Source organism: Molossus molossus, unplaced genomic scaffold (assembly GCF_014108415.1).
Source record: "Molossus molossus isolate mMolMol1 unplaced genomic scaffold, mMolMol1.p scaffold_m16_p_15, whole genome shotgun sequence".
Taxonomy (NCBI): Eukaryota; Metazoa; Chordata; class Mammalia; order Chiroptera; family Molossidae; genus Molossus; species Molossus molossus.
The window spans coordinates 64,912,784-64,926,511 of record NW_023425350.1 but is presented as its reverse complement, the minus strand read 5'-3'; the positions used below and the strand labels follow the sequence as shown (position 1 = coordinate 64,926,511).

Below are 13,728 nucleotides of genomic sequence, written 5' to 3'. Positions count from 1 at the left end.
GGGGAAGAAGGACACTGGAATTGTTCCTAAAACGTCAGCCCACCCATAGCATGGTAACACAGAGAAGGGTGGGGTCTGCAGTGTCAGAGGCCAAGAGGGACTTGCCTGCTGAGAAGGCTCAACTGTAAAAGAACGAGCATTTCCAAGGGCTTTCGGGCTCCAGCAGCAACAATGGTCAGTATTACTCTGGTTCTAATACCTGGGACACGTCATCAGCGAGGCCAGGGGGTCTCTCGATGTTTTTGATCATGCAACTCGATCAGAAAAAAAGTCTCAGTACGGCCACGCTATTTTGGGTGTGTGCTGTCATTAGTCTTTACAAAATACCAGGAATCTTTCGAAGCTACTTGTACATTTCCTTTTGGGTTAATTTAGGTAAAACTAAGTAATCTGTAAACCCATGTAGCAGGGATCAGGTAATCTGAAAGCCAGCAAATAAGTTAAGTCCCTGTAACCGATCCCTCACATGCCACACAGCAAGGGCTAAGTTCTTCCTAACGTTTTCGATCGGAACATATAAATGACAGTGCCCCCCGCCATACCTCAATGGAAACCCTGCTTTTGTTCTCCTTTGTAGAGGTCATTGGACTCACGACTGAGAGAACAACTTTCTTTGCATGTACCTCATTCCAGCCCCTGGAAAGTTCTTACTTAAATTCCTCAGCTGTCTCCTTCCTATCCCCACACATCGGCACATCACCTCAACAACTATTCCTTTCACCTAGGGAAGAACTCACGAAATACTGGAAGACGGCTCCTTGTGCCCCGAGGCCTCTGTATGTTCCTCATATGCCACCGTTTCTGGACTCCTCACTCTTGTCTGGCTACCAGTCTCTAAATTACCCCCACGCCTCTCTTAAACTGTAGCAGAGTTTTCCAGAGGGAGCTGGCTGGTCGGCGGGTACAGAAAATAAGGTAAAAGGCTTTACATGTAACTGAAGCAGAGGCGGATAGGAACTAAAAGTTAGAGAAAACCACCCACCCAAGTCTCTCTCTGTGTACACACACCTCTAACAACTCCTTTACAGGCAAAACGCAAGCTCTTGCTGATGCTGCTGTCCTACCCAGGAAGGAAATGGGAACATATGTCTCCTGTACAGATTTTCCTCTACTGAGAGAAGTGGAAAGCCACACTTTTATCGACTGAGTGAACGTGGAGACTGTTGATGCCACAGGTACCAAGTTGCACAGCCAAACAGCCAGAGTTGACAGAGCAGATGACAGAATCTGCGTCTGATAACAGGGCTGAGCCGCTGAACTAGCCGGGTCTACAGAACACACGTATCCTCTGCTCCAGGACAGCACACGTGTCTTCTCCACCCTGGCCTGCTGCCGGTGGTTCAGACTGCGTGTCTCGGGACCTGGTCCCTTTCTGGCTAGCATGTGGCTCAATAAAATCCTTTCTATCAGAAAAGCTTTTGGTTGTGAAGTGTCTGTTTAACGTATGCACGGTGACGGACTTTACTGGAGACTTGCTGTGAGGATCATTTTGCAATACGTACAAGTATGGAATCATGGTGCCACACGCCCGAAACTAATGGAATGTATAGCCATTCTACCTCAATAAAACTTTTTTGTAAAAAATAAAGAAAATGCAGATAACAACAAGTACTTATGTTTTGTCTACTATGTGCCAGGCAGTGTTCTAGGTCTTGTGAACACACTAGAAAAATCTCATCTATTTGGACAAAAATACCCCGCCTCACAGTACTTACATCCTCACTAAAGAGACAGACAATAAACTAACTAAATAATATAATATATTAAATAGTGGTCAATGCTAAGGGTGAAAACTAAGCCAAGGAAGGCAGAAATGAAATGAAGGAGGAGTCCAGCCAGTGTGGCTCAGCGGTTGAGCGTCGACCCATGCACTAAGAGGTCACTGGTTCGAATCCCGGTCAGGACACATGCCCAGGTTGTGGGCCAGTCCCCTGTGGGGGGCATGCAAGAGGCAGCCAATCGATGTTCTCTCTCATGGATGTTTCTATCTCTCTCTCTCTCTCACGTCCCCTCTCTCTAGAATCAATAAAGGAAAAAAAAAAAGAAATGAAGGGGGAGTGGGTTAGAAGTTACACAGGTTGACCAGACCAGGCCTGAAGGAAGTGGGGAACTAGATGTGTGGACAGGTGGGGAAGGGCGTTTGGGCAGAAGGAACACAAGTGTAGTGGTTTTGAGGTGGGCAGTATGCTCAGCACATTTAAGAAAACACAAAGAGACCAGTGGACAGAAGAAAAGAGGAGGAGATGAGGGTCTATATCAACTTATTAACAAATGCCTTCTGAGCTCCTAGTCTATGAGAAGCAGTGTGCTACAGGCTATAACAGATATAACGTTCAATCAAGAGCCTCTTCTTCAGGGAAATAGCAGAGAGAAAATGCTCAGGGAATTGTAGTGTGTTTCAGGTTCTTCTAAGCAGCAGTACTTTTAAAAACAATTTGATTTTAGAGCGAGAGGAAGGGAGAGGGACAGAGAAAGAGAGAAACATCGAAGAGAGAGAAACACCGATTGGTTACCTCCACTACCTACTCCAACTGAGGACCGAACCCGCAACCTGAATTTGTGCCCTGACCAGGAATCGAACTGGCGATCCTTCGGTGCACGGGACGGCGCTCTAATCAACCGAGTCACACCGGCCAGGGCAGGAGCAGTACACTTCTGAGGTCTTTGGAAGTTGGACTGGGCAGAAAATTCCTGGGATAAATCTTTCCTTATCAAAGCTCTCCCCTTTCCACTGTTTGCTGACATTAATGATGGCAGAAGAGACCCCCGAGGTTACCTTTATTTTTGTTCCTTTAGCACTTGCCTTTCTTTTCCCCTGCATGAATGCGTGCAGAAAAAAAAAAAAATTAAATCCTTGCAATTCAAATTGTTGCTAGGATATGTCTACGTAAATGTCAATTTTCATTTACTCTGTAGAATTGGGGTGAGCTCTTTCAGTCTATAAATTTCAAGTTTTTGTTCTTAAAGCCCAGTCTCACTTTCGTCCGTTAATGCCTTCTTTCGTTTGTTTTAGTCTCTCCTTCAGCAACACTGTTTGTAGATCGGGTTTTTAGTTTCTCTGTCATCTTTTCCAGCGTTATCAGTGCACAGATCTGACTTGCCCCCGTGTCCACTTGGCTCTACACTAAGATGAACGAACTGGGAGAGATGAGTAAGAATTCCCAAAAGCTAAATCTCAATAGCAGAGACCAACAAAAAGAATGATGGGAGGTCGTCGTCAGTGCCTTCCAAAACGAGTGGGTGAAAGTCTGATGAGAAAAAGGACATTGATGTTGCTTCAAAGCCTCTGCTGCCAGCGCACTTATTAATTACAAATTACATCACCTAGACCAAATGCGTGAGGCCAGCACCACCAGTTCTGGGACAAAGGACACCGCGGGCCCGCCTCCCAGTGCAATGCACATGGGACACAACCTCGGCGCAGTGTTCTTGCCAAACCCACACAGCGTGAATCTAACCACAAACATCAGATAAGCCCACACAGAGGGCCATTCTCAGGATGAGGTCAGGAGGGACAAAGGCTAAGGAGCTCTGATAAACTAAAGGAGAATTAAGGGTCACGGCAACGAAACGCCATGTGTGATATTGGACTGAACTCCAGAAAAAAACACATGGCTACAACAAATAATTATTGGGACATTTACCCAAATCTGAACATATATTGTGAGTTAGATAATAATATGAAATGTTAATCTCTTGATTTTGATGACTGCACTGTGGTTGCTTAAGAGAATGTCTTTGTTCATAGGAAATACATCTAAAGTGTTTGGGGTTAAAGGGGCACAATGTCTTCAATTTACTCTCTCTCTCTCTCTCTTTTTTTTATCCTCACCCGAGGACATTTTTTCCATTTTTTATTCAGATAGAGTGGGAGGAAGAGAGAGAAACATCGAGGTGAAAGGGACACATCGAGTGGTTGCCACCCGCAAGACCCCAACCAGGGCCGGGGACAAACTGCAACCGAGGTACGTGCCTTTGGCAGGAACCGAACCCGGGTCTCTCTGGACTGCAGGCCAATGCTCCAACCACTGAGCCACACCGGCCAGGGTTCTCTCTCTTTTTAAATCTTCATTGTCGAAAATATTATAGATATCTCCTCATTTTCCCTCCACTGACCCCCTCCTCCCTGCTCCTACCCCCCTTCCAACTTACTCTCAAATTGTTTTTTAAAATAAACCTGTGTGTGAGAGAGGCAAAGCATGGGGCAAAACTCCTGAATCTGAATGAAGTGTATATGGGAGCTCCTTGTATTACTCTTGCAAATTTCCTGGCTGCTTAAAATGATTTCCAAATAAAAAGTTAATACTGTGTAATAAGAACTGAAATCAGTACCGGATACAGAACAGAGCCGGAACAGGCTGTGTGATGAGTTTAGGAATTTTTTTGAATCTAAATAGGTATATTGCTAAGAAGATGGAGAAACCACAATTTTCAAGTGTTTCCACTTGAGAACTGGCATGATAAGCAGTCAGGCTCCGCGGCGGGGCGGCGGGGCGGCGGGACAGCCGTTATTTAGCAAGAAGGTTTAAGAAGGTTTCCAGGCACCGGCTTGACATCGCTCATGGGACGCGAAACTGCAACGCGCTTCTGAGGGTGGCCCAATGCTTGATGCTGAAACGGGTGCTTACTACGATTAAAGGAAGCACGGGGCCACCATCTAGAAAACAAGTTCCAAGTTTTCCACGTACACACACAGAAACAAGATGGAGATGCCATATAACAACAGTTTGGGAGTTGTGGAGTTATAGGTCTTTTTCTGTGCGCTTTTCCCAAGTGTTCTACATAGCGCACGCGTTACTTTCGTGGTTTAAAAAAGATTTAATTTTTAAAAAAATCTTGAAAGAGAAAAGGGGTTGGACCCAGGGGTAGAGAGGGGTTTTAGAAGGGGTGTATCTGTCTTTTCCCAGACCATTTATTCTTCCAGTCATTCAACAAATGCTCCGCGAGCATCTCCTCTGCGCCAGGCATCATGACAGGTGCTGGGTAAAACAAATGTGAAGGAAACAGATGCCATTCCTATCTTGGAGTTGCTTATATTCTGGAAGTGCGCCTATTTGTTTTGCATGGCTGGGCACAGCGCTCCAGGGAGAGCGGAGGGAAGGACAGGGGCCGGGCACAGCGCTCCAGAGAGAGCGGAGGGGAGACAGGGGCTGGGCACATGGGGCCATGTGAGTGGTCTTGGTAAAGGGTCATATAGAAAACTTCATTGTTGCTTGGCTTTTAGAGCTTGTTTTGAAGGCATAAAATCCAAGCAGTAACGACACTTAGCTCCATCCCCACACTGGCCAAGGTTCAACTTGTTTCAACGCATCTCCGTGAGAAGTAGCTTCGACCTGACTCACCGAATCTCGGCAACCACGCAGGCTGTCTCCATCTGCCCTTCTCCCAGGGCAAACCTCAGCTCAGAATGTTATGCTCATGATTCTAAAATAAATTTCACAATCAAGTATATTCATTTTTTTAAAAAAGTGAGTGTCCAAACCTCCACCACTACTTTAGTAACCTTTAAGCCCTGCTTCTGCCTGTAGCCTAGAGAAATGGGCACTGAGCAAACTGGGATCATCTCTAAACTCCTTTCCCTTTGGCCTCTGATTTGCCATTAGGGCAAAGATCCTCAACCCTGACGGCCCCTGAGAATCTCCTGAGGAGCTCAGAAACCCAAAATACCTGCCTGGCTGGTGTGGCTCAGTGGTTGAGCATCAGCCCATGCACCAAGAGGTTGCCGGTTCGATTCCCAGGCAGGGCACATGCCCAGGTTGTGGGCCACATCCCCAGTGGGGGCCATGCTGGAGGCAGCCTATCGATGTTCTCATAGATGTTTCTATGTCTCTCTCCCTCTCCCTTCCTCTCTTTAAAATCAAGAAAACAAAAAAGAACTCCAAAATACCAGCCCCACCCCAGACCAATTTAATCATATACTTGGAAGAGGAGATGCTAAATTCCACAGGTTCATTATCTCTATTACCTTTGCAATCCATCCACTGGATCTGGAATCTAATTCACGACCTCATCACATCTTAGTCTGCTAATTAAATGCTGTTTTAATGGTCTTTTCTTCTCTTCGTAAGGGTGGTGGTAGTAAGCTAATAGTTACTGAGGCCTTACTTTGTGCCAGGTGCAACCGTAAACTCCTCACAATGCACCGGCTCGTTTTCGCACAACTCGGAGAGGTCAAGCCCTTTTCTAATGCCCATTGTGCAGGTGAGGAAACGAAGGTGGAGAGAGATGAGGAGGTCTGCCTGAAGCTGCACAAATAAAGGCAGAGCTGGGGTTCAAACCCACACATCACACACCTGCAGTGCATACACCGCCCTCCCTGCGTGTCTCAGGCTTCGCTCCTACACACTCATGCATCTCAGAAGTGAAGACGAGATGCTCGGGTTCGAAAATCCAAAATGGTGATCCTTTTCCAACCAGTAAAATTTCCAGTTGATGGTAAGGTTTCCTCCCTTAAAAGTTCCTTAAGCTTTTGAGGCCCGTTTCTAGCTTTCCATATAAGAAGACAGAATATTATAATAGACACTTTTGTAGAAAATCATCCATTTTGCCAGCCACAGTGGAATTTATCCATGTCCACGCTTGTCCACTCAGGGAGGGGGAGCCCTCCAGCACAGAGCCGAAGGAGGTCCGCAGAGCCCACGGCTGCAACGGCTGCTGTTTTGTTTGGCAGCAGAGCTATGGGTCTAGAACCTTGCGGAGGGTCTGGGGGCTTTATATATTTTTGTCACACTAAGATAATAAGTGAGGATGAGCAGCTGATTTATTGAGGAAAAGAGTCCAGAGAGAAAAGGGAAACAGAGAGGAAAGAGAACTGATACGAGAATTACAGAAAGCAGAGCGCTGTGAATACTATCAGGCGTCACCTGTGTTGAAAAAGCAGGGGGAATGACTGGACTTAGGTATTAGATGGCAACAGGCAAGCTGAGCAAGGCGCAATGGATGCAGGGATGGAGGCGGACGGTCTGAGCCTTGTGGGAAAACTTGGGCAGGAAACACTGGGAGGGAAACAGAATAATGCTCATAGGCAGAGGAGAGCCGGACACTGGCTTCTCGTTTTATTTTTCAGAGATGGGTTGGTCTGTGCAACAGGAAGGATGGGAAACTCAGAGTGGACATGCTAGTTTTAAAGGGAACTCGCTTCCTCTAAAAGTGGATGGTGATTTGCCCTGGCTGGTGGGCTCAATGGGTGGAGTGTGGGCTGAAGGGTAACTGGTGTAATTCCCGGTCAAGAGCACATACCTGGGTTGCAGGTTCAATTCTGTGCCCCAGACCCCTTCAGGGGCATGTGCGGGAATCAACAAATCAATGTGTCTCTCTCACATCTCTCTCTCTCTGTCTCTCCCACCCCACATCCCCTCTATTCTCTCTAAAAAAATAAAAAAATTAAAATTAAAATGAACGGAAAAATGTTCTCTGGTGAGGATTAACAACAAAAAAGTGGATAGAGATTTTAGACTGTGCAGAGAGAAAGTATGTGGAGAGAAGTGAGGAGACAGGGCCCTGCCATCCTGGGGTCGTTGGCGTGGGCTGGAGGATGCCACAGGATGGGTGGGGGCCAGCGAAGGTTCCACACACTTAAAGAGCTATGCTGGGAGGGATCAGCCAGGTTTGTGGTGGGGTGGGTGTGGGGTGCCATGTCCTCCACTGTGACAGACTCATGCCACTAGAGGGCACCTGTACCTTGTGCTGAGCCATCTGAGATAGGAATCTGGAGGGGCAGCCACCACCCTGGCCTATTCCTGGGATGCTTGTTCAATGGGCTGTTCACGGCTGGTCCTGCCACTCACTGTTCCCTACACGGTCACTGGTCTCTACTAGAGACTTGTGTGGAACAGTGGTCCCCAGCTGTCTCCCCAATGGAAGGCTGTGACAACCATCTGAGAACTACACATGACACTGCTTTGTAAAGCAAGGGCTCTGTTCCTGTGAGTGGTCTTATCATTACTGGAAATCAGAAAGACTTACTGCACCATTCTTTATCTTTCTTTAAAATTTTTTTTCTTTATTGATTTTAGAGAGAGAGGAACGAAGAGGGAGAGAGGGATAGAAACATCAATGAAAGAGAACATCGACTGGTCGCCTCCTGCATGCCCCACACTGGGGATCAGGCCTACAACCTGGGCATGTGCCTGATTGGGAATAGAACTGGCGACCTCTTGGTACATGGGTTGACGCTCAACCAGTGAGCCACACTGGCCGGGCCCGTTATTTATCTTTCTATGTGTATCTTCTTTCTCCTTAACTGGTCTCCAAGCTTATAATGTAAAAGTACTATCAGGATATAATCAAGTCCTAAATGCAATGAAATAATATATCTGGGATTTGGTTTAAAATAACCTACTGTGGCCCTGGCTGGTTTGGCTCAGGGGTTAGAGCGTCGGCCCATGAACCAGAGAGTCCTGGGTTCGGTCTCCACTAAGGGCATGTACCTTGGTTGTAGTCTGTCCCCGGCTCTGGTTGGGGTTGTGGGTGGCAATCAGTTGATGTGTCTCTCTCACATCAATGTTTCTCTCTCTCCCTTCCACTCTATCTGAAGATAAATGCAAAAAAAATAAAATAAAATAAAATAAAACAACCTACTGTGGTGGGAGGTAGACTATGGGTGAAGGGAAGATGTAACATTTTCCATAATAAAGTTTTAAAAATATCATGTGTTCCCAGGTCTCTCTGTCTGTCTCTGTCTGTAAATGGACAGGTCATGTCAGCTGGGCGTCCTTCTAACTGTACCTGCTATGATTCTGAGACTCACCAGACAGTGGGCAACACCAGTTAGCTTGAGTGGTGTGTAGTCTTTGTTTTTTAAAATCCTCACCTGAGGATATTTTTACATGTATCTTCAGACAGAGTGGGAGGGAGGGAGAGAGACACATTGACTGGTTGTCACCCACGGGACTCCAACAGGGGCCGGGGATGAACCACAACTGAGGTACGTGTCCTTGGGCGGAATCAAACCCAAGACTCTTTGGTCTGCAGGCTGACGCTCTAACCGCTGAGCCAAACCGGCCAGGGCAAGGGGTGTGTGGTCTTAAAGCAACGGTTGCTCTTAAGAAAAGTCCAGGAAAGGGGATGCAAGGTTCCAGGATCATCTATTTGCTTTCCATCTCAGTCTGTTGCAGGTGCTGATGTGAGACCGGCTGGGGGCCCAGCCCAGCCTCAGGACCTCACAGACGGCCCTGCGCCTGGCACCGCAGGGCTTGGCAGAGGAGCCCGCTGCTCCGCGGGTCTGTTTGCACATGCCACCCTTCATTCTTTCCTGGCACTTCCTGTACGGAAGAGCCGCTTCAACTGCTCCCTCGCAGCTCCGAGGGAGAAATGGGCTGAGTGAGCTCTGACGGAGGGAGGGAGACACCGCCGCCCGGCAGAGGGACTCCGGGGCAGCGGGGAAGGACCAGGGTTACCAGCCACAGTCGGGCGGCATTTCAATTCACACACCATCCCAGGTGGCACGTGCATGGATGCTGAGGTGGGAGGGGTGGGGAAGTGCACCCCCGAACTGCTGCAGCCCTGACTGCTCACACCCTGGAGACACACCCCAAAGCCCAGCAGCTTCGGGCTGGGAGGGGCAGCAGGGACAGACAAGGTGAGCAAGGGTGTTCCTTCAGCACTTGAAGGAGACACGGACTTACCAAGTGTGCTGGGGACGGTGACCTGGTGTCCTTGACTGTGGCGCTGGAGGGGACATCAAGGAGAGGCCATTTCATCTGCAGGTACTGTACAGGAGACAGAAATCACAAAGCAGCTGGTGAGAGGAGCCTGGAGCACCCAGCACGAGCAAGGGAGGAGCCCTGTGGCTGGGCTGCTGGCGAGTCGGAGACGCGATTCATTCTCACTGCACATGCTCCTTGGGGTCCAAATGGTCATCCCTAGGTAGAGCATACATGTACAGTCACCACTACCACCCGCAGTCCCCTCGGTCATTTTAGGGGAACACACTCAATCCTATAAGTGACCAGAGTATTCAAAGAACCGGTGGGTGAGGGTCAAGTCCTTCCGGCTGTGGTCATGGGACAAGTGGGGTTCATCAAGGAAGCAAAGGCTCCCAGATGGTGATCCCACCCCATTCATTTCCATGTCTTTCAGCATCACACACGACACTTCCTCAGAAATAGCCTCTTTAGCCCTGGCTGGTGTGGCTCAGTTGGCTGCGCATTGTCCTGTGTACCGGAAGGTTGCCGGTTCGATCCCCAGTTAGGGTGTGTGTAGGAGATGTTTTGCTCTCTCAAAAATTTATTTAAAAAAAAAATCTTTATTAAGTGAATGAATGAAAACCATCTGCCTGATACCTGCTGGGTCATAGGTAATATCTGTTCATACTCAAGATACTGAACTTTTTTTTTTTTAAGTGAATTTTTAAGAATTTATTGATTTTGGAGAGAGAGGAAGGAAAAGTGAAACATTAATTTCTTATTCCACTTATTTATGCATTCATTGGTCAATCCTCTTGTGTGCTCTGATTGGGGATCAAACCTACAACCTTGGCGTATCAGGATGATGCTCTAACCAGCTGAGCTACTCAGCCAGAGCTGGAGGTGCTGAATTTTACTTAATTATACTGTTTCTCAACCTTGAATAGATAATTCAATACACACCCTGCCTTTCCCCACGCATCACTGCAGAGAAACTAAACCAAATAGTAAATCAGCATGTGTGTGCAGTGCCCCCCCCCCCCCAATGAAACGCTTCTCCTAACCCCAGCATGGCGCAGCCTTTGGCAGGAGCCAGTGGAGAGGCAGTGAGGGCCCTGGGGAGCCACCTGGGCTCTGGGCTCGGGAGCTGAGTGCTCATGGGGTTAGGTTCTCGCTCTGCCAGGCGGTGTGACCCGGACGAGCATCACAGCCGAGTCTCAGCTCCTCACTCTGTAAGGCAAGGCTCCGATCGTTAACTTTACTGGTTATTAGGAGGATTAGGGACAATGTCAAGTACTGAACATGATGCTTTGCATGTGAGAGACATTTGATAAATGGCAGCTCTAATTTTCATCAGCCGACCGTGAGTCTTTGCCAGGAGCGAAAGCGCACATGTTGTCTTAGTGTCAATGCTGACATGGGGCTTCTGGGCAGCAGACCAGCTATGCAGACTCTTTGCAGAATTCTTGAAGCTACTCTGAAAAGTAAATCTCTCAGAGGAAATGGTGGCTCCAGGAAGAGTTTCATATAGAGACAAAAAGAAGTCTTTGAATCATCCCTTGCTCTGATCATACAATTCCAGGAAAAGAGTCACGCTTTGGCCTGGATGGTGTGCACAGGCTCAGGAGAGGATGGGCCGGGCCCCAGAAGGCCCCTAGCTTTTCTTCGACCACAATAATGGACTGAGAGGACAGGGGCTGGCCTTTCAGAAGGGTGTCCATGGGCAAGAATAACAATCCATCTTTTTCTCTACCCAGAGCCTAACTGGGATTTAAGTTTTTGGCAAGTTAAAAATAAACCTTGCCCAGCCAGTGTGGCTCAGTGGTTGAGCGTCAACCCATGCACCAAGAGGTCACTGGTATAATTCCCAGTCAGGGCACATGCTCAGGTTGTGGGCCAAATCCCCAGTGGGGGTCATGTAGGAGGCAGCCAATAGACATTCTCTCTCATCAATGTTTCTATCTCCCTTTCTCTAAAATCAATAAAGAAAAAAAAAAGCCCTCGACAGCCCTGGCCGGGGAGCTCAGTTGGTTAGAGTGTCATCCCGGTATGCCAAGGTTGCAGGTTTGATCCCCAGTTGGGGCACATACAAGAAGCAACCCATGAATGCCTTCTCTCCCTCTAAACAGTAAATGTAAAACAAACAAAAAACCCAACCCTGGACAAACCCTGGTATCACGAGTTAAAAGGAACTTCCTCGGGGAGTAACATTTGTGCTGCACTGGCAGTGTTCAGATGACGCACAGAACCAGGCGTGTCGTCACAGCGACCCTGCTGTGACAAGCAGACGACTGCCCCACGCTTTCAGATGTGCTGATGGAGGTGAACACAGGGCAGATGGCTTGTCCAGACTTTGAGAGTGGAGCAGAGGTCTCTCAGCTCAAACCCCACACTTATCACTGCAGTATGAGTCATAAAGCTTTTTATGACAACCAATTTCTTGAATACCCCCCCACCCCCAGCCTTTTCTTTGCTCTGGTGGGTTTTTCGCTCTTCTTCTGCCTTGAACGGGGCAGAAAGAAGCTGAAGGAAGCTGCAGGAAGACGTACACATCAGTGTTCTCCTGCCGGGACACGGGAGGTGACCAGAGCTTGCACCTGAGTGCCAAACATCACACTCATTTCTCTAGAAGCAACCAGAACATTTGTTTTTTAAAGTTGAACCTGACTCACAAACATCAGCTAAAGAGAAGTGTCCCCATCCCCCACTCCCCTCAAGACAACAGAAGACTCCTAAATCCATCGGCTCCACCAGCACCTGGTCCCCTACTGGGAGTCATAAAGACACAGCTGAACACTCTCCATTCTTGTTGGCTTGCGAAGGATGCTCTTGCATCCTAAGGGGGTGGCCCTAAGGAGTCTGCCTGAATCCTGGTTTGGGACAATGCTAGAGTTCTGGGTCTTCTCAGTGGACCTGTGGACTGTCAGGCACAGAGGCCCGGTTTCTCAGCCTTGGCACTATGCACATTTTGGGCAGGACAATTCTTCACCGTGGGAGCCGCCATGTGCACTGTAGGATGTTTAGCAGCATCCTTAGCCTCTGCCTTTTAAATGTCAGAAGCCCCCACTCTCTTGCCCATTTGTGATAACCAAAAATGCCTCCAGACTTGGCCAAATGTCTCCTGGAGGGGCGACACTGCCCCCTGTGAGAACCACTGCTCATCAGGTTGAGGAGCTGGTCCCCAACATGCTGTGTTGCATGACGATGGTCTGCCTTGGTACTGGGGCTATCAAGGTACGAACACATAATCACACACACACACACACCCCGCACTCACAGCACGGCCCATGTTTGGTTATCTATCACGTGCCTGGTGTTTCACCTACCTACCAAGATGTGTAATGCTGGGGGAGGCGGCGGCCACACTGGCCTCTTCTCTCTTCAGGATCCACCTTCACTCACTGACTTCACTTTATTTCTTAAAATTGTATTAAATTTATTCAGGTGACACTGGCTAATAAAATGGTATAGGTTTCAAGTGTACAATTCTATAAACACATCCTCTATCTGTGTACTGCATTTGTGTTCACTCCCTGACTGTAACTAAGCCCTGAAAGCTTGGAAGGTGAGTGGGAATCTTGAGCCCTGTCCACCACGGAAGTCTGGTCCCTTACAGGTCGGACAGGTGAGGAGAGGTGGCTCTGGGAATGCTGTCCATCTGGCCTAGGATCCTTCGTGCTCCAGCCCATCCTGGAGGGGGGGGGGTGCGTGTGTGCAGAGAGGGGTGCATTCTGGGAGGTAGGAAACGGAAGCCTGTCACTCCCCCCTTTGTACTTTTCTGCCTTTTTTTTTAAAAAAAAACCTCACCCGAGGACATTCTTGCATTTATCTTCAGATAGAGCGGGAGGGAGAAAGGGAGGAAGAGAGAGAGAGAAACATTAAGGTGTGAGAGAGACACACTGACTGAATGGCTGCCACCCACACAACCCCAACCGGGGCCGGGGACAAACTATAACTGAGGTACATGCCCTTAGCAGGAACCGAACCCGGGTCTCTCTGGTCTGCGGGCCGACGCTCTAACCACTGAGCAAACAGACCAGGGCATGCTTTTCTGCCTTTTTAAGATTCTGAAACAAGTGAAGGGGTGGTGTCAGGGTGGGGC

The 13,728-nt window shown here is 48.3% G+C and overlaps 1 protein-coding gene across 1 annotated transcript in view; it reads right to left on the bottom strand.

The window, feature by feature from the left end:
• Nucleotides 1-13,728, bottom strand: part of TCF7L1 (transcription factor 7 like 1) — a 160,135-nt gene that overhangs the window by 12,725 nt on the left and 133,682 nt on the right. The window contains exon 4 of the mRNA XM_036262431.1: nucleotides 9,627-9,710. Within this exon, the coding sequence (XP_036118324.1) occupies nucleotides 9,627-9,710 (84 nt within the window). The remainder of the gene's footprint in view (nucleotides 1-9,626; nucleotides 9,711-13,728) is intronic.